Raw genomic sequence first — 22686 nt, 5'->3', positions numbered from 1 at the left:
GACTTTGATAGACTCTGCAGATATCAAAATATTAGCCAACACTGTCAATTTGCAGAAAAAGGCAGCAACTTTGTGAAATTACAACGAATTTGGTGGCGGTGGAACAAGGTGATACTTCTTCTTGCTGTAACGATGGATTGGTGGGAAGAAGCATGGAAGTGTAAACTTGAACGAAGCAACAAAGGGGAAGATAAAGAAAAAATCATTCTGGGTTTTGAGATCTTGAAGATTGGTACCGATTTGGAGAAACTGAACCACAAGAATCAACACTGATCAAAGGTTATGAACCCTAATTTCAGTGAGGAGTTGGCAGTGAGGAGAGAATCCTAGCAGCGGCGAAGCGGAAATCTCCAGTTGCAACACCGTAGCAATGGGGTTTCAGTCAATCCAAGCAACGTCGAAGCAGAGAAGGAAAAGGAAACGACTTTTTTTGTCAAAGTTGAAGAAAGAAACCCAAATTAATTAGAGAAATAAGTTCGACTATGGAGGAGGAGAAAGATGAGAGAATAGTTTTTTTTTCTATGAATTAGAATGAGTGATTTTTTTTTTTGTAAAGAAGAAATAAAAACTCTACCTAAATGGCACAAAAGCTAAAATTTTCGCTAAGTGTTTTGCCTCCAACATGGCTTTCCCGCTATAGTGGTGATTTTTAGGCTTTATTAAGTGAAAATATCCGTAGCCCGTTTTTAATGCTACGATAGAGTTAGGATCCGGATTTTGACACTTTTAGTAGCAGTTCGTGAATTCGTGCTACCACGAACTGCTACCAATACCTATATTTCTTGTAGTGTAATGGTCTCTACTCCTTGCGGTCTTCTCCTCCTCGGGTCTTCTTCTCCAACAGACAGATCAGTGCGAGTGATGAAGTATGGCATCAGAGACTTGGACATCCAAATCCTTCTATCCTACAACAGCTCTCAGAAAATAAGGCAATCTTCATCAATAAGAGTTCCAAGAAAGTTTGTGAAGCTTGCCATATTGGAAAGAGCTCTAGATTACCGTTTTTTAATTCTAGTTTTGTAGCTACTAGGCCTCTGGAAAGGGTGCATTGTGATCTTTGGGGTCCTTCACCTGTGGCTTCTATCCAAGGATTTCGTTTGTATGTAGTCTTCATTGATCACTACACTCGCTTTTGTTGGTTCTATCCTTTAAGAAACAAATCAGACTTCTTTGACATTTTCTTAAAGTTTCAAGCTCTTGCTCAAAATATATGTCAATCAAAAATCAGTACCTTCCAATGTGACGGTAGCGGTGAATTTGTAAGCAAGAAGTTTCTGAAACACTTGGAATGTCATGGTATTCAGCAACAACTCTCTTGTCCTCATACCCCACAACGTAACGGGTTGGCTGAAAGGAAGCACCGACAGATAACAGAGCTTGGTGTTGCTCTGATGTTCCATGGCAAGGTCCCTCAAAAGTATTGGGTAGAAGCCTTCTTCACCGCTAATTTTCTCAGTAACTTGTTACCTCATAAAGCGTTGGCTGAGTCTAAATGTCCGTTTGAGCTACTTTACAACAGACGTCCTGATTATCGCTCTCTTCGTGTATTTGGTTGCGCTTGTTTTCCTATGCTTCGTGAGTATGCGTCTAACAAACTGGATCCAAGATCACTCAAATGTGTGTTCTTAGGTTACAATGAGAAGTTTAAAGGATACATATGTCTTCTTCCTACTACAGGCAAAGTTTATATCACTCATCATGTCCTATTTGATGAAACATCTTTCCCTTTTGCTGCGATCTACTCTCATCTCCATCCAGTAACAAAATCAACTTTGTTGAAAGCATGGCAAGACAGTTTTGTGCAGCGACCTCAGAAGGAACATGTCGTTGAGCGTCCTGTTCTATCTCAGCCTCATCCAGTTAGACTGATCAATTTTCCTAGTCCTGCACCCTTGTCTGTTGGTTCCACCAGCTCTAGTATTTTCACTCCTGAAGATTTCCCTTCTCTTCCTTCAAGGCAGCAGCCGCAAGTCTCTAGTTCATCTCAGCCACCTGTTGATACTACATCTTATAAGGAGCATAGTACTGGGTGTACGTGAGGCTTAGATCTTGTTTCTATACGCAACAGCGTTGCTCCTTTACAAGCACGGACAGTATCATCACCGGTTCAGACTGTTCTAGCTTCAGCTCAGCCTCTTCATCACATGATCACACGTTCTAGAGCTGGTATAGTAAAGCCTAATCCTCGCCACATTTCTTACTCAGAAAGCCGCTTTCCCAACACCAAAGACTCTTTCAGAAGCTCTTAGTCATCCAGGTTGGAACAACGCTATGTCAGAAGAATTTGGCAACTGCGTTTCTACCAAAACTTGGTCTCTAGTGCCTCGCACTCCTGATATGAATGTTCTCGGTTGCTTTTGGGTCCATAGGAATAAGCTCAACGCAGACGGTACATTCAAGAAACATCATTCTCGCATTGTCGCCAGAGGAAACGAGCAATCTGAAGGCGTGGACTATCTTGAGACTTACAGTCTAGTAGTGCGCTCAGCCACAATGCGTACAGTTCTTCATATCGCCACTGTAATGCAATGGAATATTAAGCAAATGGACGTTAAAAACGTTTGAGTTTTTTGTTTTGGGATCTCATATATTCTTCTTCGTTCTATCCTTGCGTGGAAGACGAAGCTTGAGTTTTTTGTTTGGTCTGAGCATGGCTACAATAACAATACAAAAGGATTGAAATTGACCGTAACAGAGAACAAAACCTCTCGACATACCATTTGTTCCTATACTTCCAGTGGAAAGCTCTTCAAGATGAAAAAGTTTCATCTCCTCTGTCTTTAGTCTTCATCTTTGCAAAACTGAAATAAACAGTCAACTTTGTTTATGATATAGGAAAGATCTCTCTGCTCTTCTTTGGTATGTGCAACACTGGGAACGATATAACAAAGCTTTCATCGATCTGAAACCCTGGAGTCTTTGGTTAAAGACCCGACCTTTCATCACATTCAATGTCTACAGATCCGGAGGTTAACATCATTCGTTGTCAGCATGGTCTTTCTTTTACATTGGCTTATCCTTAACTGCTTCTTTCTCCAGCTTTTTCTTGTTAACTTCGGCTTGCTTTTCATTTCTTCTCGAGATTCGATGAACGTTTTCATGAAAAGATCACTGCAGATAGGAACAGTGATCAGAATAGGAATGATTAGTTGCATTTATCACATAATGGCTTTAACCAATCTAGAAGAAGAGACTTTGTGCATGTACCTTGTTCGAAAGGACACAATGGAATCTGCATTTCGTCCCTGTAAATTAGAAATCAGTATTTGGACTGGATTATATACTTCGAAGACCTCAAAGGGTATAAGTAATTAGCTATATATAACTCACCGATTCTTTATATAATGAAGTAAGCAACCTCGCTTCTGCTTCAGCAATATTGTTAGATATCACCGATTCTTTATATAAGGAAGTAACTAATTAGTCCTCATCTCCTCTTATCGCCAACTGCATATACATAGGAGTTATCCTTGATCTTTGCTTGCATTCCCAGCGTTCGAACTACTAAAGATGCTTATGGCTAACTTAACTTGCTCCTTAAATGGCTTAGTTTCAGGACTAGACTTCAGCTGAAGATCCAGAACATCAGGCGTGTTTTTCAGTCTCACCAAAAAGAGACGATGGAGATGCAAGAGCCAAAGAATGAAAACATAGAGGTTATGATCATGCTATTCGTATTATATACAAGTTTTTGTTTTGGGACAGACTTGCGTCCAAGTTTGACCCATGCGTCCAACATAATATGTTCAACCTTTTTGTATTCTCCGAACTCTTGAAACAACGTTTTTAAATTTTCATCATATAATAGAGACTTTCAATTCTGCAAACATAACGGAGTCTGAATGGTTAATTTTATTATTGAAATATTAAAAACAGATCTTACCAAATCCTACTAAATCCCCAACAGAATCCTTGAATTCAACTAAAACCTCTATGAATTCCACCAAAACTTAAATCTTCAAAACCTTCTCAAACCCCTATTCCAATAAGGCCCCCTTAAATAAACATGTATGTGGAAAAACTTACCGCCAGCTTATTGTGGAACTTTTTATTCAACATTTTGAATTGATTGAACCAAATAGAGATACACTATTGATCAACCACAGGAGCCTAACACAGCCTACACAATAGGATAGTGAATGCCATACAAAAATAATGGTAGAACAAGGCCTTGACGACAAGCCTGAAGGAACCCACCTAAAAACTCCGATAAACGAACACAGGTCACATAACACAGAGGCCTGCCAGGTTATCTTAGAGCTACCTTGGTAGATAGCCGTAAAAAGAGCCAAATTAGTAAAAGGAAAGAAACAAAGAAAATTATGTACATATAGAAATAAGTAGTGAAATCACTAATTGTTTAAATAAAAAAGTGATCGTATATAAAGTAGTGAGGTAGCCAAGTGATCAAGTGGCTATTTCTTAACGGGAATTCGCTTTTATATGTTTGCATTTCAAAATCATTATGGTTATTTAGGTCGGGTCTCGTCGATCGATCCAGAAAATGTAAAAAAACTATGGTAGACAAAAAATATAGGAAATAAACAAAGGCATTGGCTATTAACACGTGTGGACCGTGATTACTTACTCATCACGGCACCGTCGTCACCTCGAGCGAGTGGAGAAATTGACACGTTGGCCTTATTCGGTTAGTAACTATTGGTTACCGGTTATTTTGGTGGCTAGCCCAAATGAGTGGTCCAATAAAACAAGCGGGTAATTCGTTGTTTCTGTTCTGTGAAGCAAAGAGAGAAAACTAATGAGACGATCGATCCCACAGTTTCCTATTTTCAAGCTTTCAATTCAAACCCTAATATCCGATTTTGGCGGTCACACCTGTCGTCTCAATCGCAAACCTATTTCTTCTCTCTCCTTCACGATCCTTCTTCCTCTCTTAAGCTTTATCTTCTTTCTTCCTCATAAGGAAACTGTTTTCCCTTTTTGTCTTAGCATCCGATTGAAGGAAAGTTTGTTTTTGTCTTTAATTAGGTGAGTTTTCTCTTCCTGTTTTTGGTTAATATTACTTTTGATTAGGTTTGATTTTTTTTTTCCATTTTCAATGTTTCTTCTTATGGGGTTTCCTAAAATTGGTAACTTACTTGTTTTGTTGATGAAAGTATGAATTCTTGAGATGAATATTGTTTGGCTAGTCCATTTAGGACCGATTCTGAGATTTATAGATTTGAAACAATGAGACACTAAAGATCATATGAGCAATACATATATTTTCTTAATCAATTTGGAGCCTAGTGACTGGTCTTTACATATTAACTATTAAAATTTTGGAGGCCAAGACGAACTTGACTGTTGGTTTCAAAATGGGTTATTTTCTCTTTGTTTTTTTGAGTTTCAATTTGGGGTAGGCCAAGGCTGTGTTCGGTAATTTGCATTTTGAGTCTTGAATCAGTGTAAAAATAGCTTTTGATTGGTCAAAAAGTTATGCAGGATGGGTCGAGTGAAGCTAAAGATAAAGAAACTAGATAGCATCAATGCACGGCAAGCTACTTATTGCAAAAGGAAAAATGGGATCATGAAAAAGGCTAAAGAGTTGTCCATCTTATGCGATATAGATGTTGTGCTTCTCATGTTCTCTCCCGCGGGAAAGCCTTCCCTGTGCACCGGAGAACACAGGTCTCATGATTCTTTCTTAGTTATAAAGACTGTTTAAACATGTTTCTGTAAGAAAAAGGGATTTTGAATACCAAAAAAAAAACATGTTTCTGTTTTATGTTTTTTTCCTCAATGTTCTGTTTTGGGGGTTTGTTTAGCATTGGAGAAGTCATTGCTAAGTTTTCTCAACTTGCTCCGCAAGAAAGGGCAAAGAGGAAGTTGGATAACCTTGAAGTAAGTAGTTTTTGTTTACCTCTGTTTTGTCTCTTTCTCTTCTCACCACCTAGACAAACACTAATACTGGGTTATTATCAAAATACCTTAGGCCTTGAAGAAAACATTCATGAAGCTTGACCACGATGTAAATATATCAGAGTTTCTAGAGAGAAGGTGTGTATTATTACTACATATATCAAGAATCTGAGTTTCAGTTTAGTGTTGTTGAGTTCTACTGATGTGACTTGTTTTTTTTTATATTTTCAGTAAACCAACAGTTGAGGTATGTACCACTAGTTTACTGCGATGATGCTGAAGTATCTCCTAATTTTAATTGTCTTTCGTAACCGGGAACTTTCAGGTTGTAAGCGAACAAGTCAGGTTTCTACAAAAACACTTATCAGAAATACACACAAGACTAAGGTGCCAAGATCTTCTATATACTTTCACCTAAATGGACCTTTTTTTACCTCATTTGTGAGTTATATTTATGGTTTTACGATATTAGCTATTGGACTGAGGTCGAGAAGGTTGATAGCATAGATGATTTGCAGCAACTAGAAAATTCTATAAGACAGTCTTTGTATCAAATCCGTGTTCATAAGGTATAGTCCATCTCCCAAAATGATTAGTTAAGGTTTCATTTTCACAAACTTATGTAACATATTGGGAACAGCAGGAGAACGTGCTGCAACATCAGCAGCAGCAAGTTATGTCCATTGAATGCAAAAACGAGGTAGAGAATCAGTTTTGAACATTAAATATCAGTCGTCTTTTGGATGATTATGTACTTAAAAGCACACACATTGTGTTTATGCAGTTGCAGAGTGACATAGATCTGGACTTTGGAATTGATATAGAGCAACAGCTTGAGAATTTCTCATGGGTTCGTACAGATGAAAACATGAAGGCTCCTCTAAAAGAAGAAGAAGACCCTAATCTGCAGTTTTATCATACCTATAAGGACCTAACGTGCTCCGCAAGTTCATCTCTTGAAAGTTACTCAGGATTGTTTGGTATCAAAACACCAAAACTAGAAAGCGGTGGCATTCCCGGGACATCTTCTGATCCCAACGTACAATACAGCAATCTCAGTTTCCTAAATGATCCAAAGCTTCAGCAACTAGCTGAGTGGAACCTATTAGGAAGCCCTGCAGATTACTACGTTAGCCAGATCTTGGAAGCTTCTTATAGGCCTCAGTTTGGAGGAAACTGGCCTTCATCTGAGATGTCAAATTATCCTTTCACCGTCTTTGATGATCCTCTGCTTTCAAAGGTAAAACAACGGTTTTGCTCATCTTTCATTTGCTTCACAGTTCTGATATTGCATGTCTTGTTTCGCTGACTGTTTCTGACGTATCTAAACATGCAGCAGCCAACCCTATAAGTAGCTCTGGAAAAACACGAAGCGTTGGTCCGAAAACGGGCCTTGTATTGAGCAGTCACGAGAATGCGAAAGAAGCTAGAATTGATGAGTTGCTAGTGAAACAAAAAAAAAATACTAAAAATATATGATACAGTGCCAAATTGCTTGTTAGGTACCGAGCTTGGATCATTCATAAATTGTAAGAAAATATTAATGAGATTCTAGATTATAGTTTGTTTGTCATTGAGTTTGGAATTGGATTTATTTTTAAAAAAATATAACAAGATCATTATTAAAAAATTTAAAATTTAAATCTCTTACAATGATTTTAATATTTTGTTGTTATCAAATTATAATAATATTTAATTGAAATTTATAGAAAATTAGAAAATATATATACGGTAGCACTAAGATATATTCTTGTCTAAGAAATAACATATAAGGAAAAAGTTCTCAAAGTAGCATTTATCAAAAAAAAAAAAAAATTAAAAACAACTTTTTATTTTTTTATTTGTGTTTAGGTTTAGTGATTAAGTTTTAAGGTTTAGTATTTAGTGGATAGAGATTAGAGTAAAGTTTGGACCATCACTGTTAAAGTTTTTCTAAGTAAATTCTTTCACAAATCTATATTAATGTCCTTTTGTCAAATTATATTAATGTTTAGTTAGAGTTTTTGCCTTTTTGGAAGAATTGTGCGAATTTTTTATTTTTTTTGAGGCTCAACTTAAAATGCTGCAGCTGCAGCTAAAATGAGAATGTTCTAGTCTGCTAGATTGCGATGGGCTTAAAAGGCCCATAGATATAGAAAAAGAGGACGGTGTTAAATATGTTGGTTAGCAATACGAATGATGGGGGGACCCCATAGGACTCATGTGGGTAGTTTTGGGACAAAACAATATGTCAGACGAGCACATGGCTTCGGTTGTTCTGTATCTCTCGTGACTGTTAGTTACTACGTGCACCTCAGTTCTGATTCTCTTCTTTTTCTTTTTGTTGTCACGACGTGTTGTTCGCATTCCAGTTAAATCATTATTATTTGAGAAGAAAAACACTCTTTATTGCGCTTTTTTATTTTTAAAATAGCTATATTTTCTCCGCAAATTGCTGAATTTCTTGTCTGCAAGTTAATGAAATAGACAAAGACGTTAAAAATATGGAAGTACGTATACGGGTTTAAAGTATTTTAAAGTTACTGTTTTAAATGAATACATTTTTAGTGATGATTTTTTTTTTGATCTAGTTAACTTTAAGAATAAGACATTTAGTATTACAAAATAGAGTTAATATATTGATCTGAATTTGAATGCTTTCCGACTAATATCATGCATATGTTCATATACATGAAATTATATTTTTTGTAGCAAAATTAACATGTCAATACTCAAATACACGCGACAAAAAAAAATACAATACTTAAGGACCGGTGACGAATTAATGCTGAGATTGCCGAATGACCGAGTTTAGCTAGATAAAAAGATTATTTATCGATGTCTTTATAAAGTTTATAGTTTTTTTTGCTTAAAATTTATAAAGTTTATAGTTCTAGACGAATTTGCTACCTTTGGAGAAAAGTGAATGGACGGTTACAACTCGGTGTTGGTGCATGACGCGAGACGAATGTCTATTCCAACAAAAAAAAGAATCACCATTTAGGTATTTTAGTTATAACTTATAAGTTAGCACGTCGTTAACAATTTAAATTTAAAGCATCACATGGCCATAGCTCTTCACATGCAAATGCAATACAACTCTTACAAAAGAAATGGTCGGAAATACTGTCTTTGTTAGGTTAGGTTAGTTTTCTGTAACTAGGTTAGGTTAGTTTTTTTTTTTATAAACTCTATCGGCTGATCCGGTCGGCCCCGGAAGAACGCACTTAGTGCTACAGAGTGGAGTAGCCCGAAAGGGTACTACACTGTCTGTTCCCGAGTTTGGAATACCTTCCGACTAATGCTAGGGGGTGGACCAATCATCTGTTATGACCCACCATGTAAATCATTTGGGCCGAAACCCAAGCCCAGACTTGCCAAATACTGATAATTTAGTTTCCATAGAGAATCGAACCCAGGACTGATGTGGCTACACACCAATCCCTAAAAGATTGCCACTAGGCTACTACCACTTATTGGTCGGTTAGGTTAGGTTAGTTTTGACAACTGATAACTAATCTCTTTTTCATTTTTGAAAGGATCGCATTCGATCCTAAGGAGAACAGTGGCCCAAATATACCACATTTGGCGGCAACGGAACAACCTCCTGCATAATAACATCTTCCTATCAGCAGCTTCAGTCTTCAGATTATTCGACCGAGATATACGGTTCATCATCCTCGGAAGAAGGAATAAGAGGCTTTTCAAAGACCTTTTACTTCTTTGGCTCTCTTAATCGGAAGATTAAACTTGCACTTGCGAATCATAATGTATCCTTGTTTTATTTTTTTGCCTTGGATACATTGACTCTAGGATAATTATTTTGTAAAATCCTTTTTTCATTAGAAATGATATTAACGTTTTTAGCAACAAAAAAAAGTAACTGATAACTAATCTCAATCGTTATATATACATTTTCTTTTGTTTAACGAGAAGACTATAATCGAAAACTATTAACAATCTTTTGTGAAACGATATTAAGAACTTTGCTTTTTCCATGCAATCCATGTGAATTATTTTATATATTTCCAATAAATATATCCCGGACGTGAACATAGTAAACAAGTACATGCCGATTGTTTTTTTACTCTATCTGGCGATTTAACACACACAAATTGAAATAACAAATCCCCAACAATCTTTATAAAAATTGAAAATTCACAACATAGATGACTTGAGAAAATACAAATCAAACAATTCTTGAAGCACGAAACTCTCCCTCTAGCTTCAAGAAGGGATACAAACGGAACTTTACTACTAGCGGGTGGTTCTTAACTCCACCTCTGCATCAGTATAACTTAAAAACAAACCTTACCAGTAATAGAAAGAGAACAAAGGTCCCCAAAAGATGACGTCATCAAGGCCTTGTGGAAAATCAAGCACTCGAAGCACCACTTCTTTTTAGGTGAAACCCCAAACTGAAAGAACGTACCAAATTACTAATATGACCCTCTAAGCTTTCTACTACTGCACACACACGAACCACGTAGTCAAGTCTATATCTGTGCGCCGGTGAAGGTCTGGCCGAAGGACCAGCCTGCGGAAGCGACGTTGTTGGATACAATAGTGCGACCATCGCTCGTTGTGACTTTGAAAGAGAGAGCTTGTCCGTTAAGATAAGAGTTACTTTGCCAGTTTTGCCCCCAGTTTCTAGACATGGCTTGCCATCCTGTTCTTGACCCTTTAACCCACGCAGAGTGAACATCTCCAGCTCCTCCGACGTTCGTAATCAGAACAAGGTTGAAGTAAGAATGTCCGTTTATCGTAAACCTTATTCCTCCCCTTCTCACGCATGGCACTCTTCAAAGCAAGAATAAAAAGTAAGATTCTAAAAGCAAATACTCTGTTTTGGAACAGAGTGAAAAACAGAGCAGCTCTGTTTCTTGTTTTTATTTTTTTGAGGTTTACCTTCTGTAGGCGACGGGGACAATGCCAGCTTTGTATTGAGCGATGCGTTGAAATACAGGCTGAGAGAGATCGAAATGCTGCTGAGGAGGGTTACACCAACCTCCTGCGTTGTTCGGTAAAGCGTTGTTTGGTGGGCAAAAGTTAGTCGCTGTGACAACGATTGAGCCAGGGAGGCACCATTTCCCGTCGTTCTGACATCTTATCTCGAAGCAAGCACCACAGCTCAGCCCGTTGTTGAACAGAGCAGTGCTCAGCGCGGCCGTGTTGGTTCCATAGCCTTGGCTATAAAGGTTTCCGTACCCACAAGCACCACCTGAAAAGACCACACATGTCAGAGATTTCAACAGTTGTGATATTTGAAAAATTCTGAAGCTTTTGAAGAAGCAATTTACCCATGGTGCCGGAGGCATCACCACCGCCGTAAAATGTGGCGTGTGCGTTTACCCAACCTCCATCGTAGCCCTTCACACTTGACGTCATTACTCCGACAATAACCATAAGCAAGAAGCCGACAAGACCCATCTTGTTATAACCTGCACATAGGTAATAAGATTGATCAGTTTCTAGAAGGAGATGAAAGGATCTTAAACTAGTAATGTGTGTGTGTGTGTGAGAGAGAGAGAGGAAATGATTACTTGGAAGCTTTGATCTTTGTTCCTTTCTTAAAGAGGAAAGAAAGAGAGATGATTATGTGAATGTGTTGTTTGGTTTAGAATTGGAAAAAGCAGAGGAGGCAGTAGTTCAATATATAGAAAAACATAGTCAGTGGAAATTTACGTTTCAGCCACTGGTTATATGCAACTACCATGCACTCATTTTCAATTCATTATTATTTTCTTTTCAATTAAATCAAGGCCGAAATGCTATTTCTTTCTTTTCTTTCGTTTTTTCCCACATTTTAAAAATATTGGGATTATTAAATGTAACTATAATGAACGGGGTAGAATAAAAGAGTTATTTTATTGTTGGGACCAAAAACCGCTGAAGTCGTAATATTTAATGGCATGAAAAAGCAAAGAGGCAAAGACACATGTTAGCTTCAAGACGGGTAGTTGACAAAAAAAAAAAAGCTTCAAGACGGGTCGTGTGTTTTCTTTTGGCGAGGCGTCTAGCTTCTCCATTTGAAACATCTCACCGAGATACTCAAATCATCAACATTGATATAGTTTACCACTAAACTATCTTATGTAGTATAATACTAATATCATTTAGTTTTTGATTAAATTTCAAATACAAAGTCAAAGCAATTAAAAAAGGCATGCAACATAAAATTCTTACATGTTTAAAAATAAAGTAAATGAATATAATTTCACTTTTATTTTATTTTTATTTTGAGAGATTCATGTAAGACCATGATTAACCCGGGTTCTTAGGATGGGGTTCTTAGCTTCGGCTAATAACCGTTTCTTAGCTTTTAACTAAGAAAATCTAAGAATCGTTTCTTAAATAAGAGATATAAGAACCGGTTCTTAACCAAACAATGTAAAAAAAAAAATGTCAAATCATGAATTAAAAACTCCAAATTAAGAATCCGGGTTAATCATGCTCTAACACTCTTACCATTGCCAAGGATATCTTATTTGAATATTTCGAGATTCAGTTTACACATATAACTTTATAATTGATTGTATTTTTATTAGGTAATTCATTGTATTTTTATTAGTTAAAAATTAATTAAATAGTTATATTACATCTTAATACTAATATTTTGTATAAGAATATCTTAAGAATATAAATGCTTTTAGACATCAATTTCAGTTGGAAAATAGATTTAATCTATTAATATAAAATTAAGATATATAAACTAGTAAATATTAGGTCGTGTAAAAATTGCATTTGCTATGCTTGATGTAAATAGTTATGAAATTTGTCATTCAATAGTAAATAGAAGGAAAGGAAAGGAAAGAAAAGAAAAAAAAACATTTAGTTTACAAAAAAAAAGGAAAAGAAAATCCCGAAAATAAAATGAAGACAAAAAAAAATTCAAGTTGCAATCCAAGTGGGTCACAAAGTGGTCTGCTTTGAGTTCGATGTATCACGAAACGTATAGCTTTGTCGTTCGTTTTCCTCAATCTACATTTCGATCTGTAGCCATCTTAATAATTATATCTGTTTAAAAGCTAACAAAACTATGTACTATCAGCAGTCGTGCCTTGTTTTGTGAACAATGTCGCTAAAGTACATAAAATAAATTACTTAATGACAAAAGAAGAAATTGTTACATGTGTTTGATGATTAAGTATCTAACTTGTGAGGATCTTCTTCGGTGTTTCTGCGGAAGTCTTTATTAGGGTTTGTTAGAATATGGATTTTGAGATGACATTTTACTTTGTGCATCGAGAAAATATACACACATTAAATTTAGTAAGGTGAAAAAGTTGAACGGCAGAGATCGACGGCCAAGTTTCCGTAATTTTAGCTCAAAACAGGGGTCCACAAAAAAGATCATGGACGGTCCGTTTGCTAGTTCTCCGATGTTCGAAATAATCATTTTATAATAATGGTAGAAATAAAAACATATAAATAATTAATAAGTAGTAGTGCAAGAAAAATAAATGAAAAACAGAGATACCCACGCATGTGGTTGACAGACGCCGTTTCAAGCTAACGTTTAAGCATGTATTGATAGATGAGCAGAACAAAGTTGACACGAATCCATCCTGTTTCAATTATTTACTAGTGTTGATTGATTTCATCTACAAGTGATTAGGGGAACCCCAACTAATCATTGGTGCTCATCTCCTACGTTTCTAAAATTTGAACATGCATTCATGTTTAATACATCAAGTTATTAATCTATTCACCTGTTTGAAATTATTTAAGATTTTGTTTATTTTTAGTCAAAATTGGATTTGGTTTAAACTATTTGCAGTGCTTGCGTAAATAGGGCCGGAAAACAAGTCTCTAAGACAATCTCTAATGGGACACTAGTTTTTCTTCTATAATTTACATTAAAATAGAGTAACTCTGAAATACAGAGAAATGTCATATTTTTACTCTATATTTAGAGTGGAAAAATGACATTCATCTATATTTCACTTTATAATAGAGTAACTCTATTATAGAGTAACACTATTAGAGCAAAAGTTATTCTATAATAGAATTACTCTATTTTAGTGTAATTTATAGAAGAAAAAATAGTGTTCTATTGGAGATACCCTAACATCTGGTATGTTTTAGCTAAACATCAAGCGAGTCTTGAGTAATGCATATTGAAAATTTTAACACTATTTAGATGTGCATATAAATAATTTTGATTTCAAAAACACTATGAACATGGATTTGTATATTTCTATAAAGATCAAAAACTGATATCAAACTGAGTCACCCTTACATTTGTTTGAGTTTGCACTAAGTACTAACTTTGAAGTAAATAAAATTAGCATTTGATTAACAAGTTAAATTAATAAAAGCTTAATCATCACTAATTACACATCTACATTCACAACACTAATCAAACAATCATAAAAAGTTAAAAAAAAAAACTTTTTTTAGCTTCCGGACAAACAATGATATTTTATTTACGTGTATGAATGTGGATTTGTATTTTTAATGTGCTAAATATGTAAATTTTTACTAAGAATTAGTCAAAATTCACCACCCGCGAAAATTGGTCTGCATTTACAGCTGAACTTAATGAGTTCAAAACGTTGCGGGATACTTATCAAAACGGCAAAGTGGTTTATGGGGTAAGATCCAGTAATACTCGAACGATTTTTTTGCACGACATGCTCGAACAAAGAATCGTGTTCTGTCATATGTTAACAAGTCGGTCCTTTACTGGATTGATACTATCAATTCATTTTTTGCGGATACTTAATAAGATTTATCTTTGTATTGTGATAAAAAAAATCTACTAAACTTTTTTAGTATGAGTATTACTCCCCTGCATTGGATCTTTCTCTCTGGTTATTTATTGATTTATTAAATTTCTTTGTTTGTTGTAGGTCATTGCTAAATTCTTGGTTGTGAGATATATATAGTTACTTAAATATTGGGATGGACATATCCTTGAAGAGATCTATTAACGCATGCAAGAAAATAAGTGGAAGCAGATGGATAAACAAAAGTAAAACAACATAGCTTGTTAATGTGGTTCACCAATCAGCTATGTCCATATAAAAAAAGATTTTACTAATGGAGGTTGAATGTATTTTGAAAATTCAGTATAGTTAAAAATAACAAAAGGTATATATAGGGATTATCCCAACTTGAAACCTAAAACTAATGGATTCGTGGATTCTTCCCAATAAAAGTGACTAAACAGAAACTGTAGTTTATGAAGGAAGTACCATTTTGGCAAGAGGTAATCGCCCTCGGACCCAAACCAAGGTAGCGTTACCCCTCTGGGAGATACAAAACTGCTTGTAGTTTATGAAGGTAGCGTTCTCTGTTTCACTGACCGGTCAGCAAGATCCGCATCTATATGTCGACGAAGTCATAGCAGATTCTAAACTATCAACAAGATTAAAATGAGATAAATCAACCATTCATTTTCAATGACTTTTTCATGCCTCATACCACACCTCTCGATCATCATACACTAAGCAACTCAAGCTATGGACATGGCAGTTTTGTATTATCTACTCACTGTGTTTTTTTTTTTGGAACTATAATCCACTCAGTGTGTTCCATACTGAAGATAGCACTACAAATCTAGAGACTTATCCTCCTTGGTTGAGTTGGATTTTCACTGCCGTTCTAAACGTTTTGGTACCCCTAACGGTATTCTTTGTGAAATTCTACCAGATTCATGTGTGGAAACAGATTGTCTTCTTCTGCCTTTGGCAGGTAAATACAATGTTTCTTTGTTTACTAAACTTTAATGAATGAATTGTTTCAGAAAACCTCATTTTGTAAACTTGGGGGTCATCATGAATTTGAAAATTTTAAGATGGAAGTGGGGATTTAACTAGATGCATACAAGATTTCAAACGTTTTGTTGTTTATTTAAAAATTCTTGTCATTTTGAATAAGTTTACGTTGTTTTATAACAAATCAGATCATACATTGACAGATAATTACTTTTTTATTTAGCGATGTTATAGACGGAGAAATATATAGTACTATTTGCAGATTTTGTTTGATCAAAAGATCCGATTCGTCTTTTGTTAATAATCTCTTATATATTAAAACACAAGTCACTTACCCACATAATTAATTATGACACATGAAAATTAGGTTACAATTTAAAGAAAAACGAAAAATGTAAAAAAAAGAAATCAAATGCTAAAATAAAATCGTTTATCAACTGATATCTATTAATTTTTTTTTTACAAAATAAAATCCCTATTATTATTTTTTTTTTGGACAACAAATGCTTATATTAAAATTAAACGAGACAGTTACAACCGTAGAGATACTCTACAATAAGCTGATAAGCTAACATAACATAACATAACGAAAGATAAAAATGGCTAAGGAGAGAAGAAACCCGAAAAAAATCTTCACTAGTAATCCTAAAGCCCGCGTTCGATAGAACACAAAGAAGTCGAAATCGACGTTGAAGAACCCAACCAATGGATTTTGAGAGCAGTTGAAAACTGTCTCTGAAGATGACAAGATCTCCCGACATTGCAATGAGGTACGGAGAGGCTGCCGGAGTATGACTACACACAGAGTCGTCGATGATACAGCTTCTAAAAGATAGCAGTTGACAAGAATCGGAAAATGCTGAGTTTAGGTGACGATGGATGGAGATATGAAGAGGTTGCCGGAGTAGGACTACACGTAGAGTCGTCGACGGTACAACCTGTAAGAGGACGGTGCAGCAGCAAATTCGTCTATGGCATTGCGATAGCTCGAGAAGCTTTGATGTTGAGCTCTTAGGATCAAAACTATGGGCCAGGCCCAAACAGATCCGGACAAGAACACAATCAGAAGCTTTAACGAGGCGACGGTTTGAGTTTTGGTTTGTGCCGGTGGAAGGAAAGCTGCGGTGGCCGGTTACCGGTGGTGCAGCGGTGCAGGGACGAGGTGGCGGTTCCAGATTCTGATCTGGTGGAGACATGAGGTGGCGAAGAGCGAAGACCAAGAATAGTCGCGGGCAGAACACACTAAGTTCGCCGGAGACGGTGGAAGCCATCTCCAACCGTAAGTTGAAGTTCGTCATGACTGTAAAGGAGGTGGTGGTGGAGGTTTTCAGCAACGGACGTGAGACCGTGTAGAGGCGAGATGGCAGCTCCAGAAACTGTTCCGGTGGAGATCCGAGATGGCGCAGCTCCGACTTCGGAGCATCTACAACGGCTGCTAAAGTATTGTCAGTTAGAGTACCGGCGAGATAGTTCGGTGAAGTGCATCCGCGTACTTGCAGCTCGGATCTGGAGTGAAGAGGAGTAAAAGCCGAAGAGAGGCATGGAGCGATACGAGAAGCCCCTGAGTAGTTATCTCTTCCGGCGAGGCTCACAGATCTAGAGTTCGGAGGGCTGAGGTCGACGTCGGCGGAGGAGGATTTTCGAGCAATAGTGGTTTGACGGGTGGAGTGAAGTTTCCCAACCAGATGAATAGATGTCTGGCGACTCCTGCTTGAAGCAGAGTGATAAACACACAGACGACTTGAATTCATTGGAAAAAAAGAGAGATCATGTGGTGATGAAACGAAAGCTGAGAAGTACACTTGAAAAAGGATGACAAGAGAAGAGGAGCAGTGGCGACGCCGGCGAGCTAGGTCGGCGCCGGCGCCGGAGAAAGAGAACTGAAGGCGGACCTCGAGCCCCGTGTCAGAGAGAGTATTGAAGTCTAGACGAAAAGGATGACCAACTGAAGGCGGACCTATTATTTCTCACACTACATCCATGATCTTCTCTTTCAACCCCTCACGTTGCCATATATTTTAAATTCAACTCTACCTCCTTTACAAATTGTAAGTTAACTTTCTTTCTTTTTTGCAACAACCCTATTGATTCTCTCTCCTTATAGATCAAAAAATTCTAATGATCGTATTCACACAGTCAAATCTACAATTTTAGATGAAGATCGAAATAGTTTCTCACCAACAGGTGGCACAACAATAGTATTCAAAATATTTTTTTGAACTAAATGAGCAAAAGAAGAACAATGTTTGCTATGGATTGATAGGCAGAGTGTACAGCAAAATGGGAAGACAATGATTAAAACTCAGGTTTGTGAAATTAAAAACACCCAAACTCTTCATTCTCAAATAACTTTATTGTTCATGAATTTTTTACTCTTTTGATCTATCTATAACTTTTTTACTTTTTAGTTACTGACAAAAACTACATACTTTATAGTGAAAAATGTAAAGGTAAACAAAGATATGTAATAATATTTTTAGATGGACAAAATCAATTTTCGATTTGCTAAACTATGTTTATTTGTTGTTGTATGAATAGTTCAGAGAAGGAGAGTAACAGAGTCTCACCTAAACAAGAAATTTAAAAATCACCACAAGAAGAAAATGTGGGGATAGTTAAAAGACAACAAATGGGATCTAAGAAACTAGGCTGATAGATAAAAATATGTCTACTCTCTAGATAAAGAACTCTCCTGATCAGGTTGGTTTTTCTTATTATTTTATTGTGTGCATAAATAATCTCATAGAAGTGTGGTGATACAGTTTTGCTTTTACTTTTTTCCATTTGCAATTTCTGTTATAAGGAAACAAAAACAAATATAAGAGAAAAAGACTATAAAATATATTAACATCAATTAATTACAAAATATATGCTTTTCCTCAATTTGATTTTTCATATGTAATGTTCTTTTTTGGTTTTGGGAAATAGATTATTATATAACCATTCATCTTGTGTCCATATTTGACTGTTGTAATATATACAACAAAATTTCAATTTTATTTTGAGTTGATTACACTAAGAGACACTTTTTTTACTTTCTATTACATCTAGAGACACTTCTTACATGTGACACACTTTGTTGTGGGCCAGCAATAAATTGTAGACAATTTTACCCTTAATGGAAATGACACTTGTGGATGAGCAATTTGTGGACGAGTGATGCGTGATTGAGTGATTTGTGGACGGGTGATGTGTGGATGAGTGATGTTAATGTGTTTATAATAGATAACGTGGACAAACTCTCTGTTTTGATTCCATAAAACTATACAACAATACGTGGACATGGACTCATATTACTAAAATTATACCATAAAACGTGGACAAAGACTCTATTATCTCCAATACAAACAATTGGCTTCTTCTGCTCAATTGATAAATTATCTGTAGTTAAACTTCAATCAAAATGAGAAAGAGATGATATTGTGAGTATGAGAGGAGAGAAAAATCGAACAAGCGTTTCCCTTTTGTTGGAGAGTAATAGATCTTGCATGTCATAGATTTCTGATCTAAGGAATTTGCGCTTTGTCATGATGTGGATGGATGTAATTTTGATTAGAGTTGAATTTAGATTCCAAGATGATGAATGAAATCGAAGGAATATTGTTCATTTCCACAACTAGTTTATAATTCTGTTAAGATGTTCATGTCCACAACTAATTTATAATTCTGTTATTCACGCTTTGGTGTCCACGTCCACATTTTGTTTACACATTAATATATATAATATATATATGAACATGGATCTTAAAGATAGAGAATTTTATATATAGTTTATTATGACAACTATTTTCGTTTAATATATTTTAGAACTTGAGATAAAAGTAAATAAATACATAAAGTATAATAAGAAAAATAATAAAATAAAATAAAAAGAGGAGAAAGATTCTCATTAGTTTAGGGTTATAAGAGCATTTTTGACAAAATAAAGTGTGTCTCAATTGATAAATGTCTTGTAGTGTAATTTGAATATGAGAAAGTGTTTCTAGATGTAAAAAATTCTTTTATTTTAAAGTTTAACAACAAATATAACTCTATAAATAACATTTTATTTTCTCTATAAATAACATTTACTTCCATTGTAAACTACATAAACTTCCAAATAAAATTTTCTATTGTAAATTATAAAACAGATGTATAGAGTTACACAAACAAATGCCCGTGCTTATGAACGGGAGAAAATACTAGTTTCTATAATAAACCCCTAATTAGGGATGCATATAAAAAACTTAATTATTTCCGCAATCAGAAATCAGACAACCATCCTTTACGCATGTTTGTCTGCCAGTATAAAAATATTCACAACCATTAGCGTGATAGTAGGAGCAAGGGCAAATGGGTAAAAGTTAATATCAAAATTAGAGAAATTAAGCAAGAGCAGATGCCGAATTATATGACCATACCAGATTTTAACTACCTTTAAGGCTTTAACTTTAATTAACTCTGTGTCACAAAATCATATCTCTTTGACTTTTTTTTTTATATTTAACTCTTTTTTTTTGGCAAAGTTATGCTTAACTTTTTCTTCACTATTGCTTATAATCTTCAGTAGATTTCATGAGATTCTATTTTCACGTTCTGATATGATCTTTGAAATATTTTATTTCAGCAGAGGTTTCAGCTTTTACATGTTAGTTAGTTTATAAACTAAAGCTTTAATGATGCATAAATGATTGAATTAATAGTAAGTAAAAATGTCCGTAGTAAACTGTAAAGGCATATGGTAATCAACTGCTTGAAAGTTCATTTTACTAATTACATTATTACGTTAATCACTGCAGATGTTTAAATAGTAAAATAATTTCGAATTTACATGTTTAAAGATTATTTGTGATTGTAAAAAAAAAAATTGGGTAGGGTTTGACGCTTGATTTATTTAGTCTAGTTATCTAAAATAAAATAATCATGATTATAGACATGCTAAGAGACAACTTTGTGTTTGCAAAAAAAAAGAGACAACTATGTAATAAAAAAACAGAGGCGATATTTAAGTGTAACAGTTTAAATCGCCCATAAACTAAATAAAACTAAATTTAGTTATATATATTTGAAGATAACAGATATATATCTATAAAATAACTAAAATAATAGAGTATCCTCAACGTGATATAGTATATCATCTTAAAAACACAAGTAGAACATAAAATTTACTCTTACGATTTTTTTGAACCTTTTTTTCAGTCATATGCCCTAAATCAGTTAATTATGCAGCTAGTTCGATTGTAACTTGACTAATCTCTATACACAATTTTCAAAATTTTGAATAAAATTATCATTCACGTCGATTACTTTGAAAACAAAACTAGATGGCGACCACAACTGATTGTCAAGTGTTTGGTTTATAAGCAATGAATCAAATGCGGGATTGTGATGTCTCTTTAAAGGACATGTATCTTAACCGATAGAGGACCAAAAATCTGGTCATTGTATATAATTATGTATCATTATTCTGTACATATTTTTGTTAATTAAGTTATATAAAATACTATCATTCTATTAACTGAAGTATTTTTATCTATATATAGTTGTTCTTAATCAGTCTTAGCTAGGTTATTCGTCTCACAATAAAATATTTATCGATCCTAGTCCCTTACGAGACTCTTGCTCTTTAAGTCCCCTTCCCATTTGTTCTTTTTTTTTTTGGTTGACGGCACCTACTTTCTTTTGAAAGGATTTAGAAAATCGTCTTGCAGATGCATCCCCCTCCCAAGTAACTATAATGCTAATGCATTTATGTACAGTAACTCATTTTTTTTTGTGTTAACCAGAAGGTATCCGGGCCTTCGGTCAAAATAATCCCTCCAGTCCCAGCACCAGCCGGCGCTAAAACCCTCCTAACAAGAATCGAACTAACCGAACAATAGAACTTACTCCAAACGCTAAATCACTAGTCCAACACACCGTTGGTACACTGATTTTTTTTAACTGAAACTACTCCTAAAATTTTAAACTTAGGCAAAGCGCATTAGACATCCCAATTAATTTACGGATGGATTGAAACAGGGCGTTGCAACGAACTATCCAACGACAATGCGCTTCGGAATCCACATTGTATTCAAACTTTCGGTGTATGTGAGAACTGAGAGTCTACGTATACAATTTTATTGATATATAATTAACTTCTTATATAGACTGAGGATGTCAACAAGGCCACACATTAATTCGTAGTGTCAGTGTATAACCAACCAAGCTAGCTATTCAAATGTAGAAATATTGCTTAGAAGAAAATAAAATTGAATAAGAAATCTAATGTGACTCGCATTCTCACAGAGTCACAGATGAGTTTATTTGACTAAATTCTGTAATTTTAATTGAGAATTCGGCAAAAAAAAACTTCAACTTTGCACGAATTGCCAAAAGAAACATAAACTTTTGGGCTGACCAAACAAACACCAAACTTTCATTGACTTTAGAATTAATTAACAATATTTTCGCTGACTTGCCAATTTAGCACGCCGTCGACAAATTTAACAGAAATATTTGACGTCGTTTATTGTTGGCGTTAAGTGAAACGACGTCGTTTTACATGATTTGAAATTAAAAATATGTAGACCCTACTCAACAGATTTAACTATGACTAAGAATAGCTAAAAATTGCTCAACAGATTTAACTAACATGTCTAATTCAAACACACACAAACAATGACTATTGTACATTTGGTGCCACCCAAAAACAACAATCCAATGAGATGAAGAAGGAATATCAAGTATATCAAGCAAAAAAGATCAAAAGAGACACCATGAAAAATGAGAATTCGGCCAAAAAAAACCTTAACTTTGTACGAATTGCCAAAAGAAACATGAATTTTTGCTCTTCCAAAATTTTCTAAAAACTTAAAAAGAACTTTAAAATTCCAAAAAATTGAAAAAATAAAGAAATTTTTTATAAAATTAATTTTGAAATTAAAATAGAAATTTTTAATAAAATTAATTTTGAAATTAAAATAGAAAATTTTATTTTATTTTTTCTTTTCAAAAAAACACGAACTTTCACGAATTGAAAAGAAAAAATAAAATTTTATTTTCTATTTTAATTTCAAAATTAATTTTATAAAAAAATTCTTTATTTTTTCAATTTTTTGGAATTTTAAAGATCTTTTTAAGTTTTTAGAAAATTTTGGAAGAG

At 34.9% G+C, this 22686-nt stretch overlaps 2 protein-coding genes across 4 annotated transcripts; one reads left to right on the top strand and one right to left on the bottom strand.

Annotated features, from left to right (window-relative positions):
- The first annotated feature begins 4742 nt into the window (after nucleotides 1-4742).
- LOC106298831 (MADS-box protein CMB1) lies at nucleotides 4743-7435 on the top strand. 3 transcript variants are annotated; one of them, XM_013734966.1, is made up of 10 exons: nucleotides 4743-4989; nucleotides 5446-5631; nucleotides 5769-5844; nucleotides 5936-6000; nucleotides 6094-6109; nucleotides 6188-6249; nucleotides 6335-6431; nucleotides 6506-6562; nucleotides 6647-7102; nucleotides 7202-7435. In XM_013734966.1, the coding sequence occupies exons 1-10, from the start codon at nucleotides 4760-4762 to the stop codon at nucleotides 7211-7213; spliced, it is 1257 nt and encodes a 418-aa protein (XP_013590420.1). In that variant the 5' UTR covers nucleotides 4743-4759; the 3' UTR covers nucleotides 7214-7435. The 3 variants fall into 3 exon arrangements, with proteins under 3 accessions (XP_013590420.1, XP_013590419.1, XP_013590422.1); XM_013734965.1 differs by having other exon boundaries at nucleotides 7199-7435; XM_013734968.1 differs by having other exon boundaries at nucleotides 4903-4989; nucleotides 5438-5631; nucleotides 7199-7435.
- Nucleotides 7436-9956: 2521 nt separating this feature from the next.
- On the bottom strand, nucleotides 9957-11514 carry LOC106301051 (expansin-A1). The gene is made up of 4 exons (XM_013737356.1): nucleotides 11385-11514; nucleotides 11142-11282; nucleotides 10750-11062; nucleotides 9957-10641 (listed from the first exon to the last, which is right to left on the bottom strand). Exons 2-4 carry the CDS (start codon nucleotides 11269-11271, stop codon nucleotides 10338-10340), a joined length of 747 nt encoding a protein of 248 aa, XP_013592810.1. The 5' UTR covers nucleotides 11272-11282; nucleotides 11385-11514; the 3' UTR covers nucleotides 9957-10337.
- Nucleotides 11515-22686: the final 11172 nt, after the last annotated feature.

The sequence above is a fragment of the Brassica oleracea genome, chromosome C6, assembly GCF_000695525.1.
Source record: "Brassica oleracea var. oleracea cultivar TO1000 chromosome C6, BOL, whole genome shotgun sequence".
Lineage (NCBI taxonomy): Eukaryota > Viridiplantae > Streptophyta > Magnoliopsida > Brassicales > Brassicaceae > Brassica > Brassica oleracea.
This window is presented reverse-complemented; position numbering and strand designations above follow the sequence as displayed.

Bases quoted from the DNA above. Each gene is read 5' to 3' on its own strand.
- LOC106298831 (XM_013734965.1), top strand. From the start codon at position 4,760: ATGAGACGATCGATCCCACAGTTTCCTATTTTCAAGCTTTCAATTCAA. The intron at 5,632-5,768 runs GTCTCATGATTC...GGGTTTGTTTAG, and splicing joins CTGTGCACCGGAGAACACAG to CATTGGAGAAGTCATTGCTA. The intron at 6,563-6,646 runs GTAGAGAATCAG...GTGTTTATGCAG, and splicing joins CCATTGAATGCAAAAACGAG to TTGCAGAGTGACATAGATCT.
- LOC106301051 (XM_013737356.1), bottom strand. From the start codon at position 11,271: ATGGGTCTTGTCGGCTTCTTGCTTATGGTTATTGTCGGAGTAATGACG. The intron at 11,063-11,141 runs GTAAATTGCTTC...TGGTCTTTTCAG, and splicing joins TGATGCCTCCGGCACCATGG to GTGGTGCTTGTGGGTACGGA. The intron at 10,642-10,749 runs GTAAACCTCAAA...CTTGCTTTGAAG, and splicing joins GTCCCCGTCGCCTACAGAAG to AGTGCCATGCGTGAGAAGGG.